Below are 15972 nucleotides of genomic sequence, written 5' to 3'. Positions count from 1 at the left end.
TATAGAACAAAAGTAAGACGATATGTCAGGGCGGAGAAATAGCTTAGTCGGAACTTTGATGCTAGGCAGTCATGACTTGAATCACTGAATTTTTATCATAAGCGGCAGGAAAAGAAACAAAATCTAAGTCTCCTAGGTAGCCAGACAACGCTGGTTCAACAACTAGGAAGTACGTGCGAATTCCCTTGGACCAGTAAGAGCTACCCAGGCACTCGTTCTTTCCTAATACAGAGTGGGAAGCAAGAATATTCACAAAACACAATTCTTGAGTCTGCAGCTCAAAATATGCCCCTTAAAAGCTCAAAAAGATCCATTAATATTCTGTCTAAAGTATGACATGATTCAGGAAGAATTTGACATACCTCCTTTAGAAGCTGCAGATTATACATAAATAGATTAGTCTCAACATATATATTAAATTAATATATTGAATTGGGAGGAAGGAAGAGTGAAATCAGTGATATTCAGCAATGACATGATACCTCATTTCATAGTCCATTCTTAATCCCCTTTCATATGCCCATTGATCATACTTTTTCCTTTTTCTTGCACTATATACTTTTCTTCATGGGTTTTAATGATCCTCTCTTTTATTTTCCCCTTGCTTCATCCTCTTCTAGCTCAGAAGCTAAGCCATGGAGTATGGGTAGAATTAGAATTTGGCTTAGTCTTTTGAGCATTGACTACCTGTGAGAAGAAGGCAGCAAAGGGAGAGTGAACGCTACCAGATGTGCAAAGCTTAGCAAATGCCCAGACAAAGCTGCTACTGGGGAAGGGCTCCCCCTCTTTGGTTATGAAGCGATGCTTCAGAGGTAAACAAATCCCTTTCTCAGCCTTTACCCCAAACCACAGACTGTGTCTGTGTCTTTTGGCAATTAGTCTTACAATTGTTGCCTTTAAGAATCGGACAGGACTTTTGAGATCACCTACCCTGAGACCTTCGATTTACGCATGCGGAAATAGAGGCCAAGAGAGGTTAAGTGACTTGCCAAGGGTCACAGAATTAATGAGTTGACAGTGTACAGAAACTCAGATATCCTGATTATCAGAACAAAATCCTAAAAAAAAAAAAAAAACAAGAGTTGGAAAGTCCAAGCAATTACATTCTGCAATCAGAAGAGAAAGAAAAGGCAACTAATCAAGAGAAACATTTAGGAGCGAAGACAGTCAACGAAAATAGTAAATTCACCCATGACTTAAGATATTTCTAGGCATTTCTTTTTAAAAGCAAATAAGCCTGTGACAATTATGAAAAAAGCCAGGCTCGGGTAGACCTTGTTGTTGTTTCTTAGATCCTACAGCCATTTCTTCTTTTCCTTTTTAATAGTTTTCAGTGTGATATGTTATACACTTAGAGACCTATTCCATTACGCTGACCCTCTCATTTATGCCTTCCAGTAACAGAAAGCAGCTGATGTTAAATGGAGCGGTGCTTTAGTGTGAAGGAGGTTAAGCTACGTTTGTGTGCAATCAGGTTAAGCCTGGCTCCGACAGGAGAAAAATCCATACATATGTGGCAAAGATCTGAAAAATGCCTGTATTCCCAACCTGATTACGACTTAAATTTTTGCATGGTTTGTCAAAGCAGATCACTGAAATCAAATCAAGATGTAAAATGGGATAAATAGTGTGTTTTCGTCTCCATTCTTCCATTAATCACCGTGAACTACCCCAGAAAGACGCTTTTCCCGCCTCTCACCTGAGGCAAGGTGCCATGCTCCCCTGGAAGTTATGCCAATTTTTAGCAATTGGTGCTCAAGTTCCAAAGCTTATTTTCTAGTTTTCATTTCCTCCATTAACAAAAAAGAAAAAGAAAAGAAAAGAAGAAAAAGGAAAAGGAAAGGTCTCTATTGCAAGTTTTTTAATTTCTACCAACATTTCTATATGATTTCCCTTTTGATGCAGCCAATTTCAGTATGACATTTAAAAACTCACACACGTGTGAGACTATAGAAATATTGAATTTATTCTGCTGACAATATAGATACAGGAATTAGTGTGATAGCCTGTCTCTCCTAATACATAGTACTCAGTAAAGTCAAAAGGCAAATTCAATCAGAGAGTTTGTTACCAATTCACTTGTCAAAAAGAGGATATTAGCAGATCATGGATAAAGCATTTGTTTTGGCATAACTTAAGTTGTTGACAGTGTTGGGGTCTAGTCTCTTAAGGTAGGATATTGCTGAAGACTAAAACACACATGCCCGCTACAAAATTCTCCAACAAAAGGAAGGACTAGGTCAAAATTAGTTGGAAGGAAAGGAAATGTGCTGGCTCTCGTTACACATAAGATATTTGTTCGGGGTAGCTATTTTCAGGTTAATTTTTGCTATTAATGTAAACCACAATTGGGGGGACATGTAGCTAGAAGAGAAATGTAGAGGATAGTTATATAAACAATATACAACAAAGGAAGTCTTTATTTCCAATACCTGAATACATCAGGTTTGTTTTTAACACAAGGTTGCAGTTAAATGCTCTCTAGCTTATCCAAGAAGTGCTTATTTAGTTTTGTAAGAAAATATTTCTTTATTTTTGCCTGAAAAATACCCCGTTTAAGTGAACAAAACCATCCTTGTAGTGAAACACAGACCCCCCCCCCACAAAAGAAAATGTTGTTTCAATAGGGCAGCAAAGGAAAGCAAAATTAAATCAAGAGGAAACAAGGCTTTCCTAATGGTAGCTTCTGAATCTGGATCTAATAGCTCTCAAAGGCTGGATCAAGTCTTCAAGTCTAAAAAAGTTCTGTCTTCTTGCATGGATCATAGAGGCAGCCTACCATGGATCAAAATCCATTTTAAGTTTCTCTCTCCTTCTGTCCTCTCTCTCTCTTTCTCTCTCTGTCTCTCTCGTCTCTATCTCTCGTCTCGTCTCTCTCTCTCTCTCTCTCTCAAAGAATTGTGTAGTGCTATAAACCAAAAGACTAAAGCAGCTGTCTCTTCTCTCTCTCTCTCTCTCTCTCTCTCTCTCTCTCTCTCTCTCTCTCTCTCTCTCTCTCTCTCTCTCTCTCTCTCTCTCTCTCTCTCCTCTCTCTCTCTCTCCTCTCTCCTCTCTCTCTTTCTCTTTCTCTTTCCTCCCTGGCCCCTCACTACAAAGCCAAAAAGCAAGGCCCCATCGGCAAGAATGAAGGCAAGCAAAAGTTTTGATTATTTTATAGTGGCAACTTTCCAATACATAACCTTCCTCTTTGCTTTTTTCTATTCTGTGCACTAGGAAAAAAAAAAAAAAAAAAAAAAAAAAAAAAAAAAAAAAAAACCACCGTCTTCACTGGCAGCGCAGGCATCCGCTGGCGGCAAGATAAACAGTAACAGGCAATTATGTTTGAAGCACCACAGTGATGGCTAAGCACTGCATTTCAGATACTGACTTAGACAGCAACCAGCACCTGGGCCATGTACTTGTCTCCTAATTTGTAAATGGGCCCTAATCCTGCTATTACAGAATAATCCGCTGCAAATCAGCACAATTACTTGAAAGTCAGGAATAAACACATACATACCAGTAGCTGTTTTCCACAAATGATTATCAAAACAAAGGAAAGCAATGGATTGTGGCAACATTAAGACAATATTTTATTCCCTTCAGTGTTTAGGCAAGTTTATTTGAAGTTGTCATCTTCAACTAAGTAATGATGCCAATGAGTTTAGAGATTCCATAAACCATTTTGAATCTAAACTCCTCTCAACTCAAAGTTGAACACTTCCCCAGAGCAATATCTGCAGATCCCTGATGACATAAACTCCCCCACTTTGATGGTTCATTATCAAACAAAATGAAGGAAGTTATTTTTTGTTGTTATTTGGGCCACACCCAACGCTGCTCAGGGGTTACTCCAGGCTCTATGCTCACAAAGTCTTGCTCTGGAAGTCTTGAGGGGCCATATGGGATGCTGGGGGATCAAATTTGGGTTGGCTGTGCGCATGGTCAAAAGCCCTAAGCTCTGTGCTATTGCTCGGGCCCCCCCAAACAAAATTAAGTAATAGCATGCACACAGACCTTGAGAGTTCCTAGTACTCTTCTCAGTGATCCTCAAGATGTTATAAAAGCAAATGAAATAGCCTATTCATATGTTTCCCCCATTTGTTTCTCAGTAATACTGTGTGAAACATGGCTGCCTCATCGATGTTAATATCAAATTTTTCTTTCTATAGAGAATTCTGCTCGGGAATCAAGTGATTCAGAAGAGAACTGAAAGGGACTCACCTCCTGGACAATGTCTCATGGCCATCTTACATCTCCTGGATTCAGCAATTGTTGGGCAAGGGTATCGTTCTTTTGCTGGCTTTTTTCACAATTGCCTGGTTCTAGTTTCCAGACCCCATTTAAAATCCACAGGTGCGATTATTTCTGCTGCACGTTCCCCATTCACTCCAATGACCAACTTCACATCCTTCTAATAAAGAACAAAGAAAAAAAAGAGTAAAGAAAAAAAAAAACAGATAAAAATTTTATAGCCCTGTGCGAGCCTGTCATCTAAGTTAGCAAGCAGCTTTTCTCCCACACATTCACCTTCAAGAGACAAAATTTAAATTATACAGCTATCACAGACCTATGCTTCTCTTTGGGGAGTTTAATATTTTCATCTATAACACAAAAACCCACAACATATGTCATTTAAAAACTACTGTTCTTGGGGGCTGGAGAGATAGCATAGTGACTGGGCATTTGTGTTGCATGCGGCTGACACGGGATGGACCTGGTTCATTACTGGCATCCCCATATGGTCCCCTGAGGCTTGCCCAGGAGTGATTTCTGAATGCGAGCAGGAGTAACCCCCTGAGTATCATCCCAGTGTGGTCCAAAAAACCTATCAATTAATAAATCATAAATAAATAAATAAATAAAAACTATTATTCTTGAATAGAGAGATAATACAGTGGATAGGGTATCTCCCCTATACATATCTGACTGGACTTAATTCCCAAATATATGTTTAAAACCCAATGGGGGCCAGATGTATAGCACAGTGGTAGAGCATTTGCCTTGCACGTGGCTGACCAGGAGCAGACCCAGGTTTGATCCCCAGCATCCCCTATGGTCCCCTGAGCCTGCCAGGAGCAATTTCTGAGTGCAGAGCCAGATTTAACCCCTGAGCACCATTGGATGTAGCCCCCAAACCAAAAATCAATAAATAAATCCCAAACAGATTAATCTCAAATAGGTTCAAATCCCAAATAGGGCCCTGAGCCCTGTCAGGAGTGAACTCTGAGAATAGAGCTAAGGAATAAGCCCATAGCACCACCAACTGTACACCCCCCAAAAGTAAGAAGCTAGCATATACTATTGGACTTGGTTCAGTTTTCCAAGAGTTTGTATATCCTAAAGCAACGAAGTAGACAATCTTAAAACAAAATAATTTAAAAACATGATCTTTTTTAAATGTTGAAATTATAGTATTTATTATAACAACTTTAGCTAAATCAGTGTAAATACTAGTTCATCTGATAAATTGCTGAAATTTCTAAATTTTTTGTTGTTTGTTTATTTGTTTTAAATTTTTATTTTGACCAAAGTGGAATACAAATCTTTCACAGTAATTTTTTAGGTACATAGTGATATTGAATCAGGGGCACTCCCACCACCAATGCTGTCCTCCCTCCACTGCTGTTCCCAGAATGCATTCCATATCCCTCGCCTTTACCACCCGGGTTGCTAGTATAAGTGGTCCCCTCTGTGTCTAGCAAGTCTGATCATTTTTTTTTATTTCTACTTAATATTCATATGATTGTCTGGTCTTGGTATCCTCCATTATTTCCCCTTCAATTTGTGAGACGAGGTAAGATGGTTTAAATTATTTGGTTCTGTTTGAAGAGAAGAAAATAAATAAATAAATAAATAAATAAATAAATAAATAAATAAATAAATAAATAAATAATAAATAAATAAAGTGGGACAAAAATCAAACAAGCAAAAAATGGAGAAGTCCTTCTAGAGGCTGTAAATATCAGTTTAAGAGAAGAAAGGGAAAAGGGGGGAAATCCAACAACAGTACCAAAAATTTTTTTTTAAAAAATCAAACAAAAAACTCGAAAAGCACCACAGCAATAAAGTACCAACCACACAATAACCACAGTCCTGAAATAAAAACAAAAACAACAACAAAACACACACACAACCCGGGGGGGGGGGACAAGAAACAAATAACAACAATAGCAAAAAAACAAAAGTTGCCCAACTTCAAGAGATTGTATTGCCTGTGTATATTTTTCTACTGTCCTCTGTCCTGAAGCTCTCCTGAATGAGCCAAAAAGGGCCCAGCAAAATCACTCTCCTAGAGGTTCCAGAAGAGTGCGTCCGCTCCACTTAACTTCGCAGCCCTGTACTCATTCTAATGAATGAACCCCACTGCAACACGCAGAAAAAAATCACACTAGGAACTGTGCTAGATCTCTGAAGCCCAGCATATCTCTCTGGATTTTCTTCTCTGCTGCATGCTCAGGCCTAAGATTTGATCCTGTGTGTGTGGCTTCAACATCCAAGGGCTCCACTTCCTTAGAGGTGAGTCGACCCACCCAGAAAGGGTAGAACAAGAGGAGCAAGGCTATGCACATCTTTTGCCAATGAATACCACTACAACACATAAAAGAACCCACAATGCAAGTGTGACAATGGTGAAAAACACAGGCCAGCACCAGGCATAGAGAATGAAAATGGCAACACTGATGACCAGAAAACGGCCAACCAACTAGTCAGTCTCTCAGATATGGAGTTAATAAAATATGGAGGATGCTCACAGAACTCAACGAAAACATACATCGAGTTGAACAGAACACTAATAAGAACCAAGAAAATAAGAAGACAGAAATCAGAAAACTCCAAACTGAAATAACAGATGAAATAACAGGTCTGAAAAACTCAGTACTCAAATAGGCAGACAAATGGATAAACTCTCCGACAGGTAACAGAAGCTGAGGATAGAATGAGTGAGCTGGAAGATGAGATATATAACAACTCCATACAGTGGAAGAGATTAGAAAAAAGCCCTAAAGCAAATGATCAGACAATGGAAAAATTAGTCAAAGAATGGTAACAGATGAAAATAGAAGTCTATAATAAGCTCAACAAAGACAACTTAAGAATCATAGGAGTCCCAGAGACCCAGGAAGAAAATCTCAACGAAGAATCAACAGTCAAGAACATCATTAAAGAGAAACTACCAGAGCTAAAGAATATATGCAATCAAATCCTGCATGCCTGAAGATTAGCAACTAATAGAGACCCCAGAAAAAGCACCCCAAGACACATCCTAGTCACAATGATGAATCCCACAGATAGAGACAAAATTCTGAAAGCAGCAAGATCAAAAAGGGAAATTACATTCAAGATAGCCTCCTTGAGATTTACAGAAGACCTGTCACAAGAAACACTCAAGGCCAGAAGGCAGTGGTGAGACATAGTGACAAAACTCAATGAAATAAATGCTTCGCCTGCAAAAAGGCACCCAGCAAAACTCACTTTCAAGTTTGAAGGAAGAATACACGGCATCACAGATAAACAACAGCTCAGAAAATTTACAGACTCAAAACCAGCCTTAAATAAAAACTGAAAGACCTACTCTAAGGCAACACTGACCAACGGACACACCAAACTTCGACAGAAAGATGGCACTAAATCCCATGACAATACTTTCTTTCAATATCAATAGATTAAATGCACCAGTTAAGAGACACAGAGTAGCTAAATGGATCAAAAAACTCAACCCAACATTCTGCTGCCTACAAGAACACACACTGAATAGTCAGAACAAAACATAGACTAAAAATAAAAGGCTGGAGGAAAATCATCCAAGCAAACAACACCCATAAAAAGAGCTTGAGTGGCCATACTAATATCAGATGATGCAAACTTTATACTCAGAAAAGTTGTCAGGAACAAAGATGGACATTTTGTATTAATCAAGGGATATGTATAGCAGGAAGAAATCACTCTCTTCCACTAAGGAGTGTCTAACAACTCTTCTGCCGAATCAACTAGCCCAACAAAAACAAAAACAAAAACAAAAACAAAAAATCACTCTCCTAAACATATATTCACCGAATGAGTTGTCAGCAAAATATTTAACACAATTGTTGACAAAAATTAAAAATAATATCAAAAACAACGCAATAATTGTGGGAGACCTCAAAATGGCTTTGTCAACACTTGATAGGTTAACCAGACTGAAACCCAACAAGAATATACTAGACCTGAAAAGAGAAAAGGAAGAAAAAGGCCTAGTAGACATATATAGGACACTCTACCCCCCAGAAACCTGGATACAATTCTTCTCCAATGTATATGGGTCATTCTCCAGGATACACTACATGCTGGCACATAAAAACATATCTCCATAATATTAAGAGGATAGAAATTTTGCAAGGCTACCTTCACTGACCACAAGGCTCTGAAATAATATGTGAACTCCAAAGGGACACAGAAGAAAAACTTTAACACCTGGAACTTAAACAGCCTCATACTAAATAACAAGTGGGTCTGAGATGAAATCGAAGAGGAAATCAAAACTTTCCTGGAAACAATGATAATAAAGACACAAATTATCAGAGCCTCTGGGACACAGCAAAAGCAGTCCTGATAGGAAAATTTATAGCTTTGCAAGCACACATCAGGAAGGAAGAAGGGGCCAACCTGAATAGATTAATGACACAGCTCATAGACTTAGAAAGTGCTGAACAAAAGGAACCAAAAATAGGGAGACAGAAGGTAATAACAAAGCTGAGAGCAAAAAAAACAACATTGTAGAAATAAAATAAAAAAAAAACAATCCAAAAGATGAACGAAAACAGAAGTTGGTTCTTCAAAAAAATAAACAAGATTGATAGACCTAATGGCCTATCAAAAACTAAAAAAAACTAACAAAGAAAGAGAGAAACTTGATAACTTGTATTAGAAATGAAAAAGGGGAGATCACTACTGATATTGCAGCGATTCAAAGGGTAATTAGAAACTACTTTGAGAAAACCTATGTCACTAAAAATGAAAAGCTGGAAGAAATGGATACATCTTTAGACTCATAACATTCCATGGTTGAATAAAGAGGATGTAGCATATCTAAACACCACCATCACTATTGATGAAATTAAAACGATAATCAAATGTCTGTTCAAAAACAAAAGCCAAGGCCTAGATGGATTCACTAATGAATTCTTCCAAACCTTTCCAGAGAAATTACTACCAATCCTGGCCAGGCTCTTTCATGAAATCGAAACAAGGGAAACACTTCCAAACAGCTTTTATGAAGCCAACATCACCTTGATACCTAAACCAGACAGAGATGCTACCAAAAAAGAAAATTACAGACCAATATCCCTGATGAACACAGATGCAAAGATCCTCAACAAAATCCTGGAAAATAGGATTCAATGCCTCATCAAGAATATCATTCATTATGATCAAGTAAGTTTCATCCCAGGAATGCAAGGATGGTTTAACATCCATAAATCTATCAACATAATACACAACATCAACAACAAGAAAAATAAAAAAAAACATGATCATATCAATAGATACAGGGGAAAATTTTCATAAGGTCCAACACCCATTCTTGATCAAAACTCTCAGCAAGATGGGAATGGAAGGAACCTTTCTCAATATACTTAAGGCCATCTACCACAAGTCAGAGGCAAATATTGTCCTCAGTGGAGAAAAACTGAAAGCCTTTCCTCTAAATTCTGGCACAAAACAAGGCTGTCCTCTCTCACCACTCCTATTCAACATAGCACTGGAAGTACTTGCTATAGCGATTAGGCAAGAAAAAAGATATCAAGGGAATCCAGATAGGAAAGGAAGAAGTCAAGCTCTCACTATTTGCAGATGACATGATACTCCTACCTAGAAAACCCTAAAGTCTCTACGAAAAAGCTTCTAGAAACAATAGACTCATATAGCAAGGTGGTAGGCTACAAAATTAACACACAAAAATGGCCTTTCTATATACCAATAGTAAAAAGGAAGAAATGGGCATTAAGAAAACAATTCCATTCACAATAGTGCCAAACAAACTCAAATATCTTGGAATCAACTTGACTAAAACTGTGAAGGACCTATACAAAGTAAATTATAAAACTCCACTCCAAGAAATAAGAGAGGACACGCAGAAATGGGAGCACATACCCTGCACATGTATTGGCAGGATTAACATCATTAAAATGGCAATACTCCCCAAAGCATTGTACAGATTTAATGTGATCCCCCTAAAGATACCCATGATATTCTTTAAAGAAGTGGATCAGGCACTTTTGAAATTCATTTGGAACAATAAACACCCTCGAATAGCTAAAGCAATCATTGGGAAAAAGAATATGGGAGGAATTACTTTCCCCAACTTTAAACTGTAATACAAAGCAATAGTTATCAAAACAGCATGGTATTGGAATAAAGACAGGCCCTCAGATCAGTGGAATAGGCTTGAGCTCTCAGACAATGTTCCCCAGACATACAATCCCCTAATTTTTGACAAGGGAGCAAGAAATCCTAAATGGAGCAAAAAAAGCCTCTTGAACAAGTGGTGTTGGCACAACTGGATAGCCACTTGCAAAAAATTGAACTTAGACCCCCAGCGAACATCATGAACGAAGGTTAAATCCAAATGGATGAAAGACCTCGATGTCAGACCCAAAACCATAAGATATATAGAACAACACATAGGTAAAACACTCCAGGACATTGAGACTAAAGGCATCTTCAAAGAGTAAACTGCACTCTCCAAGCAAGTGAAAGCAGAGATTAACAGATGGGAATATATTAAACTGAGAAGCTTCTGCACCTCAAAAGAAATAGTGCCCAGTATACAAGAGCCGCCCACTGAGTTGGAGAAACTAATCACCCAATACCCATCAGATAAGGCACTGACAGAAATTTACAAGAAAAAAACATCTTATCCCATCAAAAATGGGGAGGAGAAATGGACAGACACTTTCATAAAGAAGAAATACAAATGGCCAAAAGGCACATGGAAAAATGCTCTACATTACTAATCATCAGGGAGATGCAAATGAAAACAACTATGAGGTACCACCTCACACCAAGGAGATTGACACACATCACAAAGAATGAGAACAAGAAGTGTTGGCGGGGATGTAGGGAGAAAGGAACTCTTAGCCACTACTGGTGGGATGCCATCTCGTTCAACCTTTCTGGAGAGGGATATGGAGATTCCTCCAAAAACTGGAAATTGAGCTCCTGTAAGATCCAGCTATACCACTCCTAGGAATATGCCCTAGGAACACAAAAATACAATACAAAATCCCTTCCTTACACCTATATTCATTGCAGCACTATTTACCATACCAAGAATCTGGAAACAACCAAGATGCCCTTCAACAGATGAATGGCTAAAGAAACTGTGGTACATATACACAATGGAATATTATGCAGCCATCAGGAGAGATGAAGTCATGACATTTTCCTATACATGGATGGACATGGAATCTATTATGCTGAGTGAAATAACTCAGAGAGAGTGAGAAAGACGCAGGATGGTCTCACTCATCTATGGGTTTTAAGAAAAATGAAAGACATTCTTGCAATAATTTTCAGAGACAAAAGAGAGGAGGGCTGGAAGTTACAGCACACCTCATGAACCTCACCACAAAGAGTGATGAGGTTAGTTAGAGAAATAACTACATTGCGAACTATTCTAACAATGAGAATGTATGAGGAAAACAAAAAGCCTGTCTAGAGTATAGGTCGGGGTGAGGTGGGGAGGAGGGATATTGGGGACATTGGTGGTGAGAATGTTGCACTGGTGATGAGGGGTGTCCTGTTATATGACTGAAACTCAACCACAATCATGTTTGTAACCAAGGTGTTTAAATAAAAAATATTTTAAAAAAAAGTTAATGTGTGCTTCCTCTCTCTTTTTTTTTTCTTGCATAGGCACAGTTAATATTGGGGACATTAGAAAGGGAATTTCCTTGGCCTAAGAGATACAGGGTTTCTCCGACCTTGAAGTATACTGTCATGGGAATAATTACAGGCTCCATACATATTCTTCTACTTTCCCCCTTGGTCCTTTGGTGGTGTTTGGAAACTTTCTGCTCCATCGTGGATGATGAAATCCTGCCTCTGTAGCTAGAGATCTTGCAATTTGCACAGATCCAAGGATGGAGCCTAGGATGGAGTCTTTTTTTTTTTTTTTTTTTTTTGTGGTTCTAGGAGTTCTATTCCATCGTTGTTGTTTTAATCAGTCTTCTGTAGTTGGTTTTTGCCCCAATCCTAGGATGAAGCATAGAATAGAGTCTTTCCTTATATATCCAGAAGATCTGCTCAGTTGCAGTTGTCTCATTCAGACCTCTGGAGTTAGAGATCTTGATTTTACAGATCATAGGCCAAGGCCTAGATTAGGGTCTTTTTTATTGGTCTCAGGATAAGTTCTGCCCAGTCATGGTTATCACAGTCAGTCTTCTGTAGATATCAAAGTTGGTTTTTGTACCAATCAAAGGATGATATATCTTCTGAATTCATCTTATCGTTAGGAGGTGAGGTAAGATAATCAGCTCTTCGTCCAAGTTTTTGCAGTTTCTTCATTATGAGGGTGTCATATCAAAAGTGGTACATGATGGTGTCAGAGCAGTATTAAGAATGTCTCAGAGGGAGTTTGGTTCCTGGAGCTGTTACGGAGAACTATGTCAGTTCTATGTCTGAGATCTAGTGTTCAGTGTTGGACGGTCACTCTCTAATCACATGGAGTCTAAATTAGGACCACATGACATATGTTCAAGGTGGGAAGTACCCCTGTATTTTAAAATATATGAGTTCTTATCCATAATAGATAAGAGCTTGTTTCAATATGCAAAATTTCCCCCTTTTTACTATACCTTTGCAAGAAGAAATGGTGGTATATTATATTGCTGGTGCATTTAGGGGTGAGAGGTCAGGCTCCATCATCTCTATGCCCTGGTTTTGACCTGAGCTATTATCCTCAGCTTACATATATACACATATTTATAAAGAAAAAACAATAAATAAAAATAAGTTTAAAAAATATTAATGGAACAAAGTGATGCAGGAGACTAACTTATATTTGGGAATAATCAGGTTAAGAGGTAGTATTATATAGGTCTTAAATTTATAAAGGAAATATAGGCTTTCCCATTGTCTTTTGAGATTTTCTTGTGGGGATTGAAATCCAGAGTACATTTTCATCACACGCCCTGGTCTTGTTGAGATTGAGAAATGATTTTTGGCAGAAATGCTCGGGTAGAGTTCTTGTAAGTAACCTTCTGGAGCTCAGTTTGGTTTCAAACAACAGTCCACATTTGGGGGGTGAGAAGGAGGGCCACAGATCATGAGTCAGCAGGGGTGTTGGTTGTAGATTCTTGCTGGGTGACGAGATGTGGGGCTGGGTGGGTGTCCATCGCTTGGGATCTGGGTGATGGCTTATTGGGGGAGGCAGTCGTCTTGATACCTAATGGGTTAAGAACTGAGAGTAAAAAGCATTAATAAGTCAGGATAGCGAATTGGAAATGTGGAGGGGTTAGTAGGATTTCTGAAGGTGGGGAGGAGGAATAGTGTATAGGAGGGGCTGTATACATAATAGGCATGGGTTGTTTACAATTTAGACTTGGCTCTCATAGAGGAGTCCTCTCTCTATGTACTCATGCTTACATAAAAACATACAATACTGATCTGTTCTTAAGCTGTTGTTAGAGGTCTGACCCTACTAGGATGGGTCTGAGCTCTTAGGACTGGTTGAATAAAGATACATAATTAGCTTAGGTATAGCTCAAGAAAAAGAGGAAAAAAGAGCAAAAGATAAGAGAACAGAAAAATAGGTAAATATAGTAAAAATAAGGTTAAAAAATAGAAAATCAAGATGATAAGGAAGAAGAGGTAGAAGAAAGGAGAGAAAGGAAATGTTAATTTGCCCAAACATGTTCTATGAGTCGTAGGTCCTGTTATATAAGTCTGTGGTTTGCAGTTGATTGTTTCGGTGGTCTGGATGGTCACATGCTTTAGGTCCTACTAGAGGCTGCTCGCTCGCTTGGAGTTTCTACCCTATTAGATTGTTGTGTTTATTCCTGAGTATTCAATGTCCATATGGTGTAGATTCTGAGTACCTCAGAAAAGTGCTATCATTCTGTGTTTATCCTTCATCTTCTGGCTTACTTCATTTAACATAATATTTTGTAGATCCATCCACGTTGCTTCATTAACATAATATTTTGTAGATCCATCCAAAGTCTACAATTGTATTGTTTCTGACTGCTATGTACTATTCCATTGTGTATAAATACCACATCTTCATGATCCACTCATCTGTTGTTGGACATCGAGGATAGTTCCAAATCTTGGCTATTGTGCTGAGTGCTGTGATAAATAATGGAGTGCATACATACTTTGGGTTGAATGTTCTTCTGATTTGTGGGAAAATACCCAGGAGAGCAATTGCTGGGTCATATGGCAGCTCAATTCTAAGTTTACTGAGCAGTATCCACACTTTTCCATAGGGGTTGGACCAGGGAGCATTCCCACCAGCAGTGGATGAGAGTTCCTTTCTTACCACATCTCCGCCAACAGAGATTGTTCCTCTTTATTTTTGATATGGGCCATCCTCACTGGTGTAAGGTGGTACCTCATTGTTGTCTTGATTTGGATTTCCCTAATGAAGAGTGAAGGTGAATATGTTTTCATGTGTCTGTTGGCCATCTTTCATTCTTCCTCAGAGAAGTGTCTATTCATTTCTTCTCCCCATTTTTCTATGGATTTATTAGATTTTTTGGAGCTCATCTTTCTGAGTGCTTTGTATATCCTAGTTATCAGCCCTTTATCTGACGTGTTGAGTACCAAAATTTTTTTCCATTCTGTTAACTGTCTTCTAGTATAAATTAGGGTTTCTTTCGCCATGCAGAAACTTTTTAGTTAGATGTAATTCCATTTAGTTAGATTTGATGCTAGAATTCTTGCCATTGGCATTCTATCCTCAAATAATTTTTTGATATATAGATCTTCGACTGTTCTGCCTATTTTTTCCTCAACAAACCTTATAGATTCAGGTATGATTTCAAGGTCTTTAATCCATTTTGAGTTAACTTTTGTGTAAGATGTGAGATATGGATCAATTTTTAATTTCTTACAGGTGGTTACCCAGTTGTTCCAATATCATTTGTTGAAGAGACTGTCTTTGTTCCATTTCAAGTTCTTGGCTCTTTTTTTTAAATATAGGTTGGCTGAATATTTGGGAGTTTATCTCTGAATATTCTGTTCTAACCTACTGATCTGAGACTCTGAGGCTCTGAGACTCTGAGACTGTCTTTGTTTTAGTACCATGCTGTTTTGATCACTATGGCTTTATAGTAAAGCTTCAGGTTAGGTAAAGAAATGCCACCTAGATTCTGGTTTTTCAGTATGTATTTGGCTACCCTGGGTCTTTTGTGATTCCAGATCAATTTTATAATTGATTGTTCTAAATCCTTAAAAAATTATATCTTAATTTGGTTAGAGATTGCATTGCATATATATAGAAGTTTAGGTAAGATAGTCATTTTGATTATGTTGATTGTACCTACTTATGAACATGGTATGTTCTTCTATTTTCTTAGGTTCTCTTCAATTTCTTTCTGAAGTGTTTTGATATGGTATAGGTCCTTCACTTCTTTTGTAAGGTTGATACCTAGGTATTCATATTTTTGGATACTATTTTAAATGGGATTGTCTCCTTAATCTCTTTCTCCTCTACTTCATTATTTGTATAGAGAAACGCTACTATCTTTTGTGTATTGATTTTGAAGCCAGCCACTTTGCTGTATTGGTTAATTGTTTCTAGGAGTTTTACTGTGGATTCTTTAGGGGTTTTGATGTATATCATCATATCATCTTCTAAAAGATATAGTTTGAGTTCCTCTTTTCCTATTTTGATTCCTTTAATTCCCTTCTCTTTTCTGATTGCTATTGCTAGGACTTCCAAAACTATATTGAATAAAAGTGGAGAGAGTGGACAGCCTTGTCTAGTTCCTGACATTAGTGGAAATGCTT

At 38.0% G+C, this 15972-nt stretch overlaps 1 protein-coding gene across 1 annotated transcript in view; it reads right to left on the bottom strand.

Annotated features, from left to right (window-relative positions):
* Positions 1–15972, bottom strand: part of RSPO2 (R-spondin 2) — a 179542-nt gene that overhangs the window by 55809 nt on the left and 107761 nt on the right. Inside the window, 2 exon segments of the mRNA XM_049773926.1 lie at positions 4204–4327; positions 4329–4393. Of these exon segments, the coding sequence (XP_049629883.1) occupies positions 4204–4327; positions 4329–4393 (189 nt within the window).

This window comes from Suncus etruscus, chromosome 5 (genome assembly GCF_024139225.1).
Source record: "Suncus etruscus isolate mSunEtr1 chromosome 5, mSunEtr1.pri.cur, whole genome shotgun sequence".
Classification (NCBI taxonomy): Eukaryota; Metazoa; Chordata; class Mammalia; order Eulipotyphla; family Soricidae; genus Suncus; species Suncus etruscus.
Note: the sequence above shows the minus strand (reverse complement) of the source record. Positions and strands in the feature narration are given on the sequence as shown.